At 34.4% G+C, this 18,210-nt stretch overlaps 1 protein-coding gene across 2 annotated transcripts in view; it reads right to left on the bottom strand.

Annotated features, from left to right (window-relative positions):
* Window positions 1–754: 754 nt before the first annotated feature.
* LOC127877173 (ovostatin-like) overlaps window positions 755–18,210 on the bottom strand; it is a 41,579-nt gene continuing 24,123 nt past the window's right edge. The window contains exons 20-38 of one of the 2 annotated variants that reach the window (XM_052422837.1): window positions 16,237–16,465; window positions 15,810–15,959; window positions 14,431–14,529; window positions 14,151–14,202; window positions 13,886–13,972; window positions 13,522–13,698; window positions 12,951–13,168; window positions 12,649–12,765; window positions 11,877–12,036; window positions 10,462–10,673; window positions 9,947–10,159; window positions 9,516–9,643; window positions 8,173–8,260; window positions 7,333–7,401; window positions 6,901–7,000; window positions 6,381–6,520; window positions 6,065–6,143; window positions 3,750–3,893; window positions 755–1,552 (exon numbers count right to left, since the gene is read on the bottom strand). In XM_052422837.1, the coding sequence (XP_052278797.1) occupies window positions 1,326–1,552; window positions 3,750–3,893; window positions 6,065–6,143; window positions 6,381–6,520; window positions 6,901–7,000; window positions 7,333–7,401; window positions 8,173–8,260; window positions 9,516–9,643; window positions 9,947–10,159; window positions 10,462–10,673; window positions 11,877–12,036; window positions 12,649–12,765; window positions 12,951–13,168; window positions 13,522–13,698; window positions 13,886–13,972; window positions 14,151–14,202; window positions 14,431–14,529; window positions 15,810–15,959; window positions 16,237–16,465 (2,689 nt within the window). In that variant the 3' untranslated portion in view covers window positions 755–1,325. Of the gene's footprint in view, window positions 1,553–3,749; window positions 3,894–6,064; window positions 6,144–6,380; window positions 6,521–6,900; window positions 7,001–7,332; window positions 7,402–7,641; window positions 7,751–8,172; window positions 8,261–9,515; window positions 9,644–9,946; window positions 10,160–10,461; window positions 10,674–11,876; window positions 12,037–12,648; window positions 12,766–12,950; window positions 13,169–13,521; window positions 13,699–13,885; window positions 13,973–14,150; window positions 14,203–14,430; window positions 14,530–15,809; window positions 15,960–16,236; window positions 16,466–18,210 lie in introns of those variants that run through there. The other variant, XM_052422838.1, reaches the window with a different exon arrangement.

Genomic DNA, 18,210 nt, shown 5'->3' with positions numbered 1-18,210 from the left:
TCCTGTCTTTTTTTGAAGCCGAAAAAACTATTTTTGTTTTCGTGTCTTTTATTTTTTGGACAGGTAATGTCACCTTAGTGCCACCGTATGAATCTGTACACTTATCTCGAAATTTTGTATTCTTTACTTCTCTTCCAATCCTTTGGGGTTTTAATACATCCTTCACATAGAAGTATGTCTAGTTATTGCCTTAAGAATATTTTACACAATCATTCATTCCACATATACAGACCACACAAAATATAGTTTTATAGTTTTTTATTATGCCGCCGGTAGGGTGGCATATAGCATTTGAACTCTCCGTCCGCCCGTCCGTCCGAAAACTTTAACATTGGCCTTAACTTTTGCAATATTGAAGATATCAACTTGATATTTGGTATACATGTGTATCTCATGGACAGGTACAGATCATTTTTACAAGAGAATCAATATTTTTTATTTTATCCCTTTACAAAATATTACTTCCCTTGTAAAAAGTATACGTACCTGCCAAATGATAAAACAATACAATAAATAAAACAGGCGCAGTAGGGGACATTGTGTTTCTGACGAACACATCTCTTGTTGTTAAGAATTTTATTTTAGATTTTCGATGTTCATTACATTAGCGTTGTTCTGTCTGTCTACTTGCACCTATGAAAACTCTAAAAAATATGTACAGTAACAAAATATATGAACATTTTTTGTCATGTATATAATTCCATTTTATGTATGTTATAACTTTAAGTATAGTGTAAATAAGCAATAAATGGCATACTCTTATTGGTCTTTATTGTTGTATACAAGAATAAAATACATAATTAACTGATTAAACATACAATTGTGACAGTTGATTAAAATGAAGTCATGCAAAATAATGATATTCAAAGACAAGGAACCCATGAAATAGTAATGAAAAGAGAATATAAAATTTAGACTAAAATACACAATGCAAAAAAGGACTAGTATACCAAAATCTTTAACTGAAAGCATTCAGAGTATTTTGATATTATATGCGCATACATGAATACGCCAGACAAGTCTATCAACTGTCCTGATATCACAATAAATTCCAACCTCGCCCATGATTAATGCATTTGAAACCAGCGCTGAATGTGTGATTACGAACAGTGTCACCACTCGCTGGCATATGCCACTTTGCGAAAAAGTGAATGACGACAATGAGGTATATATGAAGGGAGTATTTCGAAGAAGTATTTCCGTTTTGGGTCTTGAAGTAAATCTACAGAATGAATATTCCTAAAACGAAACCAATTCGACATTTGTCAAGCCATACTATAACGCCAGCATAGTTGCATTTGTCTACGAAGCAATATGGAAACTCTTTACGGCAGAATGCCAACTTTACGAAGAAGTTGTTTCATCATTCGGTCACTTTCTGGAGACTTGGAACGTCTGAACCGATCTAGCTTTGCACAGAGGTGTTCCCTTGATACCAAGTTTCGAACGTTCTTTTCCAATTTCTCCGAGAAAGGAAGTACTGTATCTTGAGCCGAGAAATCGATATTCTCTTTATTGAAGCCTTTTTCACGGAATATCAGTGCTTTGCTTTCTGAAATGCAGGAGCAATTACTTTAAATGGGTAAAACATATGACAAGTTTATTGGTGTGTTCATGGAATAATTAATTCATTTCAAAGGACTAAAACTTAGATCTTAGACTTAAAAAAGACTGTATTTCTTATGTTCAAAATCAAAATGACGAAACGTACTAAGAAAATTACTAAAAAAGATATGTTCGATTATTTACATGAAAAAAAATCGAATCGAATAATAAAAAGCGTTTGTAACGCTTAATTGATGAATGAACAAAACACGTATCACCATCATAACGCTTACACTATCCTACACTTTTCGAAAGTCAGCGTTGTGCAGTGGTACCTCCTAAGATTTTGTTTTGAGCGGTCACGGTTTCGAGCTCAAGGGAAAGTACATTTTTATTGCATCTTTTCGTTGATATTGAAATTATTTAAAGCTATTCTAAATATTATATATTTGCTTGTAAAAAAATATTTAATTAATTAATTAAAACAATACGAAAATTAAATAACAAGTCCGTTTAAATGGATATTTTGTTTTCAAAACACGGTGAGTCCGGCTAAGGATAACGAACTATTACAGAAATCGCATTTTTGTCCTTGTATATTTGAAAATACAGTAAAAAGTATTATGGGTATCAAAAATAAAACAAGACCATCCATTGAGATGACAACTTCTCCCGCAAGAGTTCATTTCAAAAAGGTGTAAAACTTGAGTATTAGTAAACAAATTCTCAAAATGGTTGTCTTTCCCTATTGATCGCACAGAAAGACAAAAGCCTTAACGCTGATATAATATATTAATCGGTATAAGGAGGCAAAAACGTTTTGGTCTTTTACATAGTATAAACTACACCCCTATAAACTCGCAACATAAAGAACACAAGTACATCGAGGCAAGCATCTGCCATTTGCCATAATTTAATTGCAATAAAAATGCAAAAATCTCTACAAAACAAAAAAAGGTTTTCACTTCTGCAGAGTACAAACACAATTAGAAAATCTTGAAAGTTTAATGTTGTTATGTAAAATGATGGAAGCATCCAAATTGTACCCAAACGTTTAAGAGCACAAAGCACTGCAAACAATAGCATGACATATAGAAAAAACGTCTTGCTCCCCTACTCGTATAAAAATCATTCCTACAAACGTTTCAAAAAACGTCCGCGACAAAAACACACATATTCACTGATGAAATTCTCCAATTTATGCCTAAGTTATAGGGCACAAACGTCTGCTAAGAAAATTGCACGTGCCCGTCTTCATTGTATAAAAAACATATCTTTAAAGTTTCATATTGATACTAATCGATACGTCATTGTCGACTCGGGTACTACTTAACTGTACTCCGGGTACGGAAAATATACTAGAACTGAACCTGGAATTCTAATGCTTAATTGGTCTATGTCGGTTTTTTTCAAAATTAATTATGTTCATAGTTATGTCAATTTTTTGTATAATGCCCGCTATATCATCAAAACTCAACTTTAAAGATAATTTTGTTTCGCATTACGTAGAGCATCGGATTTTGGGCGGGATAAAACTCGGTACGGTCTAAATCGGCAGGGGATGTTTAAGTATAATTTTCGTACCCGGGGTACATATAAGTATACTTAAAAGTACCCGGGGTGGTTAATTAGTACCCAAGCCGACAATATCCAATCGAGCGTTGATACGCCGAAAACTGAGAGGCAATATGACGATTAAAGAAACACATGTACATAATGTAAGACTTGCAAAAGTTAAAAAATATACAACACTTTCCAGAATACCACGAGCTTCACGAAAATAACGTCTTCAAAGTTTATTTATGAGTAATTTATCTATAAAGTTGCATGCTGATGCACAGAAAACTGAGCCACGATTCCACGACAGATATTACACGTGTGCAATTAGACGTCTACGTTAGAGGGCACGTAACTCTTCAAAGAATATCGCGACATATAAGAAATTTCGTCTTGCACGTCGACATAGTATAAATAATATATCTATATCCTTTCATTTTGACGAATAGAACACTGAAATACTAATTGGCGACGCAAAACAATCTTGTGCAGCGTTACAGACCGACCGACCGACATGGTGATACAAATATACCCGCACACAAACTTTGGCGGGAGAAGTATATTATATTGTTGTGACTAGTGAGGTTACGTACAATATTAACTAAGCCAATACATGAACATAACAGATTAAAAAGCTTTAACTGTACCTTTCATTTGCAGAATAGGACATGAACAGTCTGATCCAAGTTTGTACTTAACAAAGGAATCCAGAGTCACCTTTTTCTTTGGCATCAAGTCTGCCATGATTTTAATAGGATATATTCCCTCTCTGCCTACGACTGCCTTGAGCACTAGAAAATAAGTAAACCTTACGAATTGACTTAAAAGCTTTCTCCTTGAAAATACACACAACAATAACTTAATATTCCGATTACAGTCTGGGAATATAAGTATAGTGTATGCCTTAGGCATGTTGATATTCGTAGCACATAGCGAGTGTCTATTCCCTCTGTCAGGCCGGAGTTCCGCGTATAACAGTTTTAAGCAAATTGTAAGACTTGGTTTATCAACAACATAGATAGCTATAATGCTTAGATAATTTACATTGGTGCTGCTTATGACCGGTTTAAATAAACTCATGTCACACAACCTTAGTTTGAAAAATTAAACAGAGAGTTCAAAAGATAAAAAGACATACTTTATAAAGCATGAATGTCTTATATCTAAACATATTATTTCGTAAAAACTTTTGATAATTCAATATATTTCCTACACATAACTTTCGTCCGTACATAAACATTAATTAATGGGGAACAAATCTTACGAAACAAACCAGTTAGGCCAGTAGCTGTCTTTCTCTCCTGCTAAAGAGGGTGTCTATACAAAGGTCAAGAGATCGCTTGCGAAATGTTAACAATGCTATATGTGTCTTACATCTCTTACATAAAAATGTTATTAGATGAATGGTCAGATATGATTCAATTAAATAAATTATTGTGTTTTACTGGGTTTATCACTGTGGTTTTCAGGACTAAAAAAGAAATAATCTGAAGAAAGGGAAACTTTTAATTTGAGTGATTCAATATTATATTAGAAATTTGGGTCGTGTCTTAATCTATCACCAGTATCATCATCATCATCATCATCATCATCATCATCATCATCATCACCAGTATTATCATCATCAGCATCATCATCAGTATCAACAACTTTTACACCGCACTATCAGAGTATCTCTTTAATGGTTTTAGTCATCTGCAGAAAGAAGCAACTTGAACCTGTGTTGCAAGGTTGCACTTAAGCCAAAATAACAAGCTTAACTAAGACACATTTGGCACCCATAAATTCGAACAGACCAGGATTAAATTGAAATATGATTATGACAAACATTCGGAACAAAGGTTTCAATGATGATGAAAACTTTCAAGTTTCCTGGCTACCACGTTTTATTTTCGAGATACCGGAACCATTTGCTGTTGGCCGAAATATCCCAAGAAAAATATGTTAAGCAAGTTTCATTCTGAATAAACTCCAATTGTGATTTCTATTGTATAAACAATGTTTCACTGAAGCCATATTTAAGGAAAATCGGCCCCTCCTGATGGCCTCGTTTTTAGTTCATGGTGAGCTTTTGTGATCGCCTTTTGTCCGTCGACCGCCGTACGTTGTGCGGCGTCAACATTTGCCATGTTAACACTCTGGAGGCCACATTTTTTGTCCGATCCTCATGAAATTAGGTCAGAAGATTTTTGTCAATGATATCTTGAATGAGTTCGAAAATGGTCCCGGTTTGTTGAAAAACATGGCCACCAGGGGTCGGGGCATTGTTTTTCCTTATATGGCTAACAATTTGTATATGGCTATAGTAAAACCTTATTAAAACTCCAGAAGCCACATTTATTGTCTAATCATCATGAAACTTGGTCAGAAGATTTGTGCCAATCAAATCTTGGACGAGTTCGAAAATGGTTCCGGTTACTTAAAAAAGTTCTAACAGTGGCGGGGCATTTTTATTATATGGCTATATATGGCTATAGTAAAACATTGTTAACACTCTAGAGGCCACATTTTTGTCCGATCTTCATCCAATTTGGCAAGAAGGTGTGTGCCTTCACTACATCCAAATTTCCGAAAACTGTTGGTCTCATGACGGCAATGCATACATCGGACCGGAATCATTTTCAAACTCGGACAAAATGTAATTAGATAAACATTTTGTCAACATGATTTCAATTAAGCTATACAAGAAAAAAAATGAGCTATTATAGTTAATAGTTGTCGTCTTAAAATGACCCATTCACAAATTTGTCCAAACTATCATGTGGTCAAATGTTAAGGCAACACTACCTTCGACATAATTACCTTCTAAATAATAATGTAAATATTTAATGTGAAAAGCTACAGAAGGCATGATATTATTCTAATGACACATATGGCATTTGTTATAGAAATATGTACTGCTTAAAGATATAATGAAGGTACATGTTCAGAAAACACCAAAAAAGAAAACAGATTGATAAACCTGATGAAATATTCCGCTCACAGACTAGCTCAGTCACTTCAGTAATAGAGATATCCCTGTCTTGACAGGATGGGCAGCTCTGAAAGAACATGTATCTGTTATGCGTTAGAATACAACAATATTGCCACATATTACCTTCAAATATAGCAACTACAATAAGTGCATATCTTCAGTTTCATGTCATATCACAAGCTTTCAATTTGTATTCTAAACAACTTTTAATGAATCATGAGCCACAGTATTTCATGCCCTCATGTTGCACCAAGTTCACATTATTGTAATAATATAATATGGTTATCACGTTCAATATACAAACCATCTTGACAGAATCCTCAGAATCGACAGAATCCTCCCTGCATTGCACAATGGAACAGTCCATGCCTGCATTGTCCACGGGGATTTCCTCTTTGGTTCCACAGGTCGTCTTGATCTCGTAGCTCACGGTCACACTGTAGCCTAACATTATAACAAGTTGTTTGTATATGTAAATTTTCAAAGAGAATTAAAAAAATGATTGAAATATGTCGTAATGATTCTGATATTTTAGCTGTACTTTTTCTTGCTTCCTATCAACATAATATTTGTAAAAATGTAATTAAATTGAAAGTGTATGTGTAATGAATACTGTTAAATATGAACTGGTTCTTTTGCAATGAATTCTGGAAAGTACATTTTCTCTTCACAGTATTATTAATAATATATATATATATATATATATATATATATATATATATATATATATATATATATATAATAGGTACATAAGGGTTACAAGAAAAGTCCCATATATTGTTTGTATTACATAAATCGAGTATATTATGCTGAGAGAATCTTACTGGTTTCATAATAGTCGTACACCTGCACTCTGGCCGCTTTGGGGTTCATTTCAATGACTTGTTCAACCTCAAATGTTACACATTTCTTTTGTTTGCTTAACTAAAACAACAATAATAACACAAACTTGAATGCAACGCATTTAGAACATAATACAAAAAACAATGATTTGATAGTTAAGAATATATCAATATTTGTGCATTGTAACGAATTTTTGTCCAATATAATTTCTTATTAAGACGCTGAAATATGCAGACAATGTTAGCCTTATAAAACAATTTGTCGTTAACATATCCAACATATATAGTTTATGTTTTCAACTATCTAAAAATAACTATATGCAAAAATTGAAACCAAATAATTTATTAACAATCTTCTTCGTATGGCAGTTGGATATGTGATACTTATCTATTTCAATTTTAGGATACACTAACCTCATCAAAATATAGTTCAACAAAGTCTTCATCAACTTCAAACTTCTGTATGTCTCCAGATGATGAAAGCTAAACATACAAATTAATGTTATATTTTTTCCAAATATTTAGTGCCAATGACGGAATTAATTCCACGTCAAAAGTAAAACTTCATTTTCATTCTCGCTCGCTACAAATGCAGCTTCTTAGCAGTTGTATATCATGTTTTCTTTTAAAATGGAGACTTATCTGTATAATTAAAAGAAAAAAATGATTTCTGCCTTATCTTTGTAATACTTATCAGGCTCATTTTGAAGTACAAGTGTTACCTTAAATTGCAAATATATTTTAAGTTCGTTCTGTATTTGAGTCCTTCTCGAGATGATGATCAAATACTATACTGCTTCGGATGGGATGAACCATGGTCAATTGACCGCAACTAAGTTGATAGTAATAGATTTGGCATATTAAATGGGGCGATTTCTTTAATTTAACATTACCCGAACATTTATCATTTATAAAAAATAGAGGTAAACGTCAATATTATATTAATAACATATATATAAGTAATGTCGCCCAAAATGCTACCTTGATAACGGTTGTTTATATCAGATTTTGTTCTTTTGGAAGGTGGTAGTTCAAAATAACTAAAATTAACCAAGTAAGACTCCATTTAGTATTTGTCCTTTTTATAAGAGTTGCATATTTTAATACATTATTGTTGATCATTGACATCGTGTGGATGACTAGTATTCTAAATTGTTTCTAAGCAGTGATATTCCCATGTACCCATAACATGCATACACACGTATTCAGAAGAAGATTATTATTGATAAATTATGTCTAGAACTGGGTTTTTACCTCTCGTAACGACTGCTTGACGGGAACCCAGCCAGTTGGCATTTTGATCTCAGATATAACCATGTTGGATACTCCGTCCTTCAAATAACTACAATATAAATATTAATTCCTTCAAGTAATGACAACAAAAATGTCTTCCCCCCCCCCGTCCCCTTTGGTTACCTACAAAAAATATTCCTACCTTGAACTTACTATAACATGACCGAAATAATATACTTAAGCAAGCATACTGAGTTCATGTTATTTGAATTGGAGTAAACCAGATTACCCAGTTTCCTCTCAGTTGACCAAAATTCAGTTGTCTACGTTTTAACATAGTGAACTAGTTTTTGGGCGTACGTGAAACATGCCGAATCTAGTGAAAAGATCAACAGTCAAATAAAGTTTCATTAAGATAGCATACACGTTCCCCGAAGAGTGATAGCTATTTTTTTTATAGATTTTACACGGCGACCTTGATTTTGGACGCATGTGACCTAGAACTAGGCATTATCATAGAAAAGATAAACACTCTTATTGATATTCATCAAATTAACTTCAAAGTTTCGGGTTCATACCACTTTTTGTTGTCAATATATGCTCCTGAAAAAAAATGTGTCAGTGAAAATGAACAAATGTTAATCTCTCTTTAGATACGGTAGCATAAGTTCTTTACACTACACATCCCGTTAATGAGATTTAATTATTTTGTAGGTTTAAATTTGAAGCCTCAATATATGATTTGTTTAAAAAGTTTATTTAAAATAAAGCGCGATATTGTAAAATTAAATAAGCTAGAAATATATTTATTGTGCACTGCACATGTCTGTAATCCGATATACCTACCTATTCATATTCAGGATTGGTATTTTGTTAGTGTTCAAGAAATGTTCCAGACAAAATTAAAGTACAAACAATAACAAAAGGCAGTATTTCTTAAAATACGAGAGAAAGAGTTATGTTTCTTGTGCATTGCACATAACCCTATTGAAATGTTATTACATATTTAGTTTTAGTTTTTCCTTTTTTGTTTTCTAGATATGCTTGGGACAACATCTCAGTGAAAATTATTTTTAAGGTAATTTACACAAGAACTGAGGAGCAATAATTATGTTTCTTGTGCGTTGCACAGACTATCAATAAGGTTTCCATCCTATGATTTTTAGGGTTGATACCCCTTTTAGTTTTCAAAACATGCTGTGGAAAACAAAACATGCAAACAATAATTCTGTAAATATGAATGCAAGGGTAACGTCTCTCGTGTATGACACTTTCCCGTAATAAGATCAATTTACCAGTGTTGATACCTGTGTTTCTAGTTGATACTTCCACTAAACAATCTGTTACCGTATTTTGCTCTATACCTTGCACAGACCTCCAGGGTGCGAAGAGCACAGTTATTTCGGTTGGTCTTGGACTTAAACACTCCCACAACTAGACCAAATGCAGGACCAGAATCTTCAGTCTTGTAGACACTGTATTTCATGGTGACCTACATCACAACAAGAGACAGACAATGGTCAAACACAGAAATAATTAGGCGTATTCATGGTCACACATAAGTGACATATTAACAAATTGGCTTATGATAAATTAATAATCATGAACATCAACTTACTACGATTAGATATTGTACCTTTTCAAAAGACATATACAATAATCAATATTGACACTTGGCAGTTTCACATTACATACATCACTCATCTCGGGGTAGATCTAATAAGATAACTACTTGCAATTTTCTTACACACTTAACCTCAACTAAAGTCCTGATTCAAAATGATTTTAAACAAACCTGAACTAAAGCACAGCCTGAACCAGATACTAAGACGTCCACCTTTCTGCCACCTTTAAGATCAGCTGACTGGTAGACCAGACTGTTGTCAGGGGTGACGCTAAACATGTGCTCACCACCACCATCTTGTTTCACTTCGACGTTGACGTTGGAGTCTCCAGAGAATGTTCGCGCACCAAACATGGACAGTGCTTGCAAGGCAACAACTGTGTCCTGTCACAAAACCATTCATTATCCATGTTATCACCTATTCTCAACAATATTTGTTGTTTTCGTTCTGTCAGGTATGTATTTGAGTTCAACAGAAAATTGATTGAAAGGATTTTTGTCTATGATCACATAATTGTTATTTTATTTATGGTATGACCATCACATTTATTATTGCATAACGTTTTTGAAGAGCACGACCATGCTTATTTCAAGGCAATTTTAATCCACAATGAAAAAGAACAATTACATTAACGCAACTGTAGTACATGTACATAAATAACTAAAAACCTATGAAGTTGTTTTACCTGAGTGGATGAAAATCCACCAAACGAATTCCTCTGCCTGGTCAGCCACTGAACGATTGGGGCAGTTTCATATGCGCCCCCAGAACTGGTCAACATGGACATCATCACGTATGCGGTCATCTCAATTTCCGCGGATGGTGCCCGGTACCACCACATTTCACTTTCAGGTATCTTCTCTGCGTTACCTCGCTCCCAGTGCACCTGGCCAGAACCTAGAGAAACCATTGGGCATGGTTTAACTACCTCATGCTCGTTATTAATACATTTTACCAAGTAATGTGAAGGCCGCGCACATTTTTCTATGTTAAGTTCTTAGTTTATTTGATGTTCAAAATGATCCAACCATCTTCACAACATAAGAATATTCCATGTACTTAAGAAATAAAAACTACAATTTGTCATAATAGTGAACACCCCTTCTCCAACATCACATTTCGTACTATGTCAAAACGTCTAAGTTTAAAATACAATAAATGTGTATGCCCCCGGATCGAAAGATCGGGGGTATATTGTGTTCGGCATGTCTGTCAATCAATCATTCATTCATTGGGTGTGTCCCAAAACTTTAACCTTGGTTAAAGTTTCGCAATAACTTTTGCATTATTGAAGATAGCAGCTTGATATTTTCCATGCATGTGTATCGCATAGAGCTGCACATTTTGAGTGGTGAAAGGTCAAGGTCAATGTGATCTTTCAAGGTCAAAGGTCAAATATATGGCTTCAAAGCGGCGAAATAGGGGACATTGTGTTTCTGACAAACACATCTCTTGTTTAGCTTGTAACTTTTAACATACAAACCTTAATATCATATTTAACAAACCATAGACAGTAGTTCACGCAATACACGTGCTTCCAACGTAAGACTCATATGAATTTAAAGTGTTTATTACCTTTATATTACCCTTTATCGGTGCGTTTGTACGAATTCATAATAACATCATATGTTTATTTGCAGAGAAAGGGTAAACATAAAGTCCGATTGGGTGAAACTGTTACATGTCTAAAGAGTTCTTTAAGTTTGAATGCTATACACTAAACAATGTAGAGAAACTTTTTTGGACAAGTTTGTTACTACCAACTTTGTTTCTACAGACACGCATATGTAGATACAGACAGAGTTCAAGTGTATATTACCATTTTAGTAAACCCACAAACACTCTGACAAAACAAGAATTTCGAATATCATGGCTTCACATAAAAACTATTTATCTATTTATCAAGCTTGAGTTCAATCTCGTTACGAGTTGTTTTTTTTTAAACTGACAATGAAAATTAACAATAACAATAAAATCCACAAATAACGCAACCTGTTTAAATGTGCGTTGCATTAAGCTTACAACCCTTTTAACTATTCAACACATGTCCTCTATCTCCGTCCATGCGGTGCATTATTATCATGGTCATATTGAGCATACCAATTTTCTTGCGGACGTCAAGCTCTTCCATGATCACCTGTGTCTGTGCATCATCGGGCGTGTACAACTGATAGGCGTACGCCATCAGACTGAGAGTGTACGTATCAACATCTGCTAGGAGTACCTGGTCCAGGCAGGAGAATCCAGCATCCAGAGCAGTCTGCAAAAGTCATGGATATACACGGTCATGGATATACTCGGTCATTGATATACTCGGTCATAGATATACTCGATCATGGATATACTTTAAACAGTTGTACACATCCACATAGTGGTCCAATATTTTAACCACGGTTGTTAAGAAAACGTATCTGCCTTAACTGGCAAACAATCGTTATGCAAGTTTTAGCACGTATAAATAGTGTGCGCTGATTTGAGACAGTGGTTTATTTACCAACTATTATCAATTGTAAATGGCTTTGACAATTTAAGATTGTAATAACAGACTAACAGTTATCTTTGAGAACAATCGGCTCTGTAACAGCATATAGTTACAGTGTATTTTATATGTGAACAAATGATAATTACTAGTAACATCAACATAATATTTTAGTCATAGAAGTGGACCACGATCATTCAGTAATATTACTATATCATGATGCTAGTTTTACAAAAACCTTTCAGGCATATGTTAAGCACTTAACTCAAATGCTGACAATTACTGAACAGGACATGCCGACAAAATTGTATAATTTCATAACTAGCATTACGAGCAATGCTCTTGAAATCGACAAATACCAGTTCAAGAATTAAGTTAACTTTCATTTCATACCTGATTGATATCTTTAAAGCCGCTGTCTATGAGAGCAATAAGCACAAAAGCTGTGAGACCAGCCTTGTTGTCACCTTCCAGACCTCCCTTGAGGTATGAGCTGAACACTGTGCCAACCTGTCGCACACATTGCAAATCAGTTAGCAGTCCATACACAGTATCACAATTGCCAACATATTTCTGCATTAAAAACGGTATAGTTAAAAAATGTATAAAAGACATGGTTTTGATGTTTTATCGTAAAAAAAGGTTCCTCATCAGTAATTTTACAGTAAAACAATACAAATTTGGAAAAAAAGTACTTGAGGAAAACAGCCATCAGCTTGCTGGTGTGACAGAATCCAATCTCCACTGATACGCAGATCGTCCTTGTCAATATCAATGAACTTGACCGAATGAGCCATGGTCTTGATGCAGAACGCTGTCAGCCACAGGCTGCCTGTAGCGTTGCCGTATTCATTTTCACCCCACGCGCTGTATGATTTGTCATTATGCCGGTACTTCATTTGACGTTGGTAGCCTTACAATAAAGAAATACACCTAACAGCTAAGATTCGACAAATAGAGATACTTTATATAGATTTCAACAACACATGTCTTATGAGACCACGTTTGTTTCAAAATTTAACATTTGACACGTAAGTATCCATGACCTTTGAGGGATATATCTTCTCGTTGGTGGTCAATACGAATGAGTGATTTGGACATACAAAACATGGTTTTGAGTATGTGTCTTAAACATGAATGTTTTGTACAAAAATATTCTATTTAGACTCATAAATAAGATGTAACAATGTTGTTTTTAAGCTTAAACTTATTCCCCTAGTTAATAACTTACATGTACTGTACCTGAACCATACGTGGTTGACTTACCAACCCTCATGTAGCTCTTGGCCAACTCCTCTACCTCAGGTGAACTTTGACTAGTGCTGGTCAGGTACTGCAGCACATAGATGTTTGGTGCCCAGGAAGCCATATTTTGCTCACCACACCCATAAGGCATGTGAAGAAGGTTTTTCAAGTTGCCCAGGGTTGGACCCATGATATCACCTTAAAGGGGATTAGCAGGTAAGATGAACACAAACATTGTACACTATTTAATGTCAGCGGAATGAACACACTTTGAATATACCAGTTCTGTTCGTTTTTTTACAATGCAACGTTTTGTTAACATATATATATTATAATAAAATATTAAATTAGAAAAAGAACCACATATATCATGAAGCCAACTAACCTACTACAGAAACTGTTGCCCTCTCAGAGTCGGGAACCAGATCGGCTGGAAGGGCCAACTCTATTGTCTCCGAGTCCGATTCACCACCTGCGGGAACATACATAACTTCAAGTTGTTCAACGTCAAAGAATGTAGCTGTCACGCGTACCAACAGTCGACTTTTAATAATTTGGCTGAGAAAGTTTCATTGACACAAGGTCTTTACCTAGAACCAATGCATGGTAAATTAGTTGCAGCTTTGAAGAAGTAAAGTAAGACCACATACCTTTCACGCACACATAGGCTGATCGTGTTGCAACATGAGGCTGTCCCTCAGGCTGAAAAAGAGTACGTTTGTCTTTATTTCATCTCAATATAGATGAATAAAAAGTGTCCATTTAATTTTTAATCATGTATTGGAATGCATATGCAAGCTTTTCATTCATTTGAAGGAAGAAATTGTCAAATAGCAGTTATGTTTCTTACAGATTTAATGTACCTATACTTCTAAATGCCCTGAAGTTTTAAATTTATGCTAGGGCAATGTCACAGCACAACCACACTACCTCAATGAGCAGCTGCCTCTGTACACCATCAGACACGCCGTTGTAGGCGTCAGTGAGAACAAAGTTGTTACACACGACAGTATTAACCGTGGAAAGAGCCTGAAAAATAAACCGGAAAATTACCATAAAGCCTGTAACCCAAACCACAATTGTTTTATGTTTATTTGACTATATTAACACAAAAGATTCTAGTATAACGATATCTGGGTCTTTTAATCCCCAACAAGTCTGTGAAAAAATCATTTTGACAATAAATCTGAATATTTCTATATATTAGTTACCTAATGTTTGTATGTTATCATGTATTCAACTCATGGTCAATTTAAGATACAGTCAAAACCCGATGGCTCGAACTCGCCGGGACCGACAACAAAGGTTTGAGCCTTTGAATTTGAATTTGCATTGAATTCGAGCCAACCGATTTATGATATACTTAGGTTTACTAAAGTGAATCTTCAATATATATATATATATATATATATATATATATATATATATATATATATATATATATATATATATATATATATATATATATATATCTATATAGATATATATATATATATATACTATATATATATATATCTATCTATCATAGCGAGAGCTATCTATCTCTCATCTATCTATATCTCTCTCCCTCTCCTCTCTCTCTCTCTCTAGATCTCTCTCTCTCTCTCTCTCTCTCTCTCTCTCTATCTCTATCTCTCTCTCTCTCATCTACTCTCTCTCTCTATCTATCTCCAATACATAGTGCCAGTTACGCGGTCTCTGTAGTTTTCAGACTGTACTTACGAGGTCAATATAAAAAACGGGGTCTATATACAACCCCGCAATCTAGGCTCCTTTAATTACTATGAGGGGGGTGTAGGGGAGGTAATGCAATCAAATCTCACAATAAGGTCTTAAATCGAAAACCACAATCAGGTCTGAAATTGAAAATTGTATATACCTCGCAAATAAGTTCGCTATATATTTCCTTGTATAAGACGTTAAATAAATGACGTATTTATATACAATAATAATAGTAGGTACCCTATATACCTTAATTCGTGTTTATAGTCGGATAAAAAAAGGGTATGGAGATACATGTATTTAAAGTGGGAACCCCATAACCTATTTCTAAATCAGAGACCCCGTAACTGGCCATATGTGTGAATATATAGAGAGAGAGAGAGAGAGAGAGAGAGAGAGAGAGAGAGAGCGAGAGAGAGAGAGAGAGAGAGATAGAGGAGAGAGAGAGAGAGAGAGAGAGCGAGAGAGAGAGAGAGAGAGAGAGAGAGAGAGAGAGATATTCTCTCTCTAGTTGAACAGTATTCATAGTGCCTAAACTCCGTACTACTTTCTTTCTATACTGCATTTTCCTCTGGGCACATACTTACTATCACTTCTAGGTCTATCTCTCCCAGCACTTTTGGTATGATGTAGAACTTAACAGTTTCGCTCTGTCCTCCACACAGACAGAACTCGTGTTTGGCGCCAGTTCCTTCATGCAACGCAAACCCTTCCATCTGTTTCATTGTCACCTCCATCTGCGTTGAGTTAGACTTTTTGTATACTCATGATTTTATGCCATGTCTTGTTATACACTGGTAAACATGGTTGATTGATGTAATGAACACAATAATATAACAAATACATGTACTACATACAAAATATATAAACATGACTGTTGGAAACAGTTATTGGTAAATATTATTAGAATAAACATAAATCAAGGTGTGTATGTCAATATGTTTTCACTTATTACTTATTATTATATTGTAATTATAAGCATCTTCGTTTATTCAAAATCTGCCATATACTGACTGATATGCAGTCCTGTAGATAATTGAACACGGTTGCAACAACAGGCAAGATTTCCCCACGAACAGCCGAGTAAGGCAGCGTGAGAGAAACGAAAAACGGCTGGAAGCCAGTGATGCCCGTCAACTCAGACACGCCCACCCCAGAATCCGGGTGAGTGCAGAGCGAGTTGCCAATCCATTCTGTGATCGTGTCTGGTAGCGTGGTTGTCTTTGATAACTGACCAATCTTGCTGTAAGAAATCACGATACTCATGTAATTATTTTTTCTTTCACTTTGATACAATTTATTTTATCCAATAAATATATACAATTTATAAATGACGATTCAAAATACAAAACTTACGTTTGTTCCAAGTTTCAAGTTAATAATACGTATCATGCTTTAAGATCATTAAAGCAATGCATAAACAAAATACAGTTGTAACATGATTCATTGAACTATCAGTGAACCGAGTTGAATAAGCAGAGTTGATACGCATCTTGAACATCAATATGCAAAGCAAAAATCAACGGACAAAAATAGTAAGCACTTTCAATCCTTCTATAACTTTTCATTTTCAAAGGGATGAATGGACAGAAATGTGTACAACATTTTTATGGTTTTCATTTTTAACCAAACTCTCATGAAAAGAGAAGAAGAAAGCGAGTCAGGAATGGGTTTTTTAAAGTTCCTTATTTCATGCGTAGAATCATGTCTTGATTTAAACCTATTGAAAACATATGTTCACAATTATAAAAAAATAGTTTGCATTTTCCAGACAATGAAATATATTATTCTTAAAACAAAACTATAACAAGGAATTCAACCAAAATTATATAATATATAAATGCCACGTATCTGGCAAAAAACACTGCAAATAAACAGGTAAGGATGTATTTGCCATTTGAAAACTTCATCTGAATGTGAAATTATCTCTTTAGCAAAAGCAGCAATTGTTAAAGGTTTATATTCCTTAGTAGAAAGTTTAACAATCTCCACAAGGAAATACAACTCTTAACTCATAGCTTGCCCATATTAAACATAAATAAATAATCCAGAAACATAAATCAATAATACAGGGCAGTTTTGAAGAATACAAACCCACACAAATAATCTACATTGAGGGTGGATATTGAGGGTAGACTTTTCTGTGAAAGTATTTTAGGTTTTTATTGTTATTATCTACATGGAAATGTAGGATATTCTTAAAGGTCCACGTACATAAAAAATAAGTACATTCTAAATTCTCTATCATCATTGAAATATTATACATTCTGAAAGTTCCACTGCATGGAAATGAAGCACACAAGTGCAAAATGGGTATTTGGATATCTGCTTCAAGCATAGGCAAAATTAAATAACGAGTGTTAATATGTTTTTTTAGATTTGATCTGGTGACATTGTTTTTCGCCAAATGTAATCCAGATTTAAGTTTAGTCTAGAAATTGTCTGGACAAACATAAATACAAAAAATCATCAAATGCGAGTCATAAATATGGACTTCTAGAATGGTAACGACGTTTTTCGAAGAACTAAAATGGTAATCTAGTTTTCGGACTCACATGCCCCATATTTTAATCTTGATATATATTGTCTTTATAAACAATTTAAAAAGGTTTCATGAATATTGAGTCATGAATGTGCTCTTGGAGTGGTGTGTTTGTCTACTATTTGATCAGATAAACTAGTTTTTGGACTCATGATACCTCGAATTAAACTTGCCCTGGATATTGTCAACACAAACAATCTGTCCACGTTATTTAAATATTGAGTCATACATGTGAATTCTGAAGGTATAACAAGCTTTTTGCTAATATTTGTCCTGTTAATATATTTTTGGACACGCGTCGAACTTGGCCTAAAAAGTGTCAACCAATGTTTATCCAAATTTAGTGAACTAGAAATGTCTCACGACACATACTAGGATATACAAAAACTATGTGTATTCTCCTCACACTTATTGCATCCATAATTTTTGTTATGGTAATCAACACA

The sequence above is a fragment of the Dreissena polymorpha genome, chromosome 4 (assembly GCF_020536995.1).
Source record: "Dreissena polymorpha isolate Duluth1 chromosome 4, UMN_Dpol_1.0, whole genome shotgun sequence".
NCBI classification, from domain to species: Eukaryota; Metazoa; Mollusca; class Bivalvia; order Myida; family Dreissenidae; genus Dreissena; species Dreissena polymorpha.
This window is presented reverse-complemented; position numbering and strand designations above follow the sequence as displayed.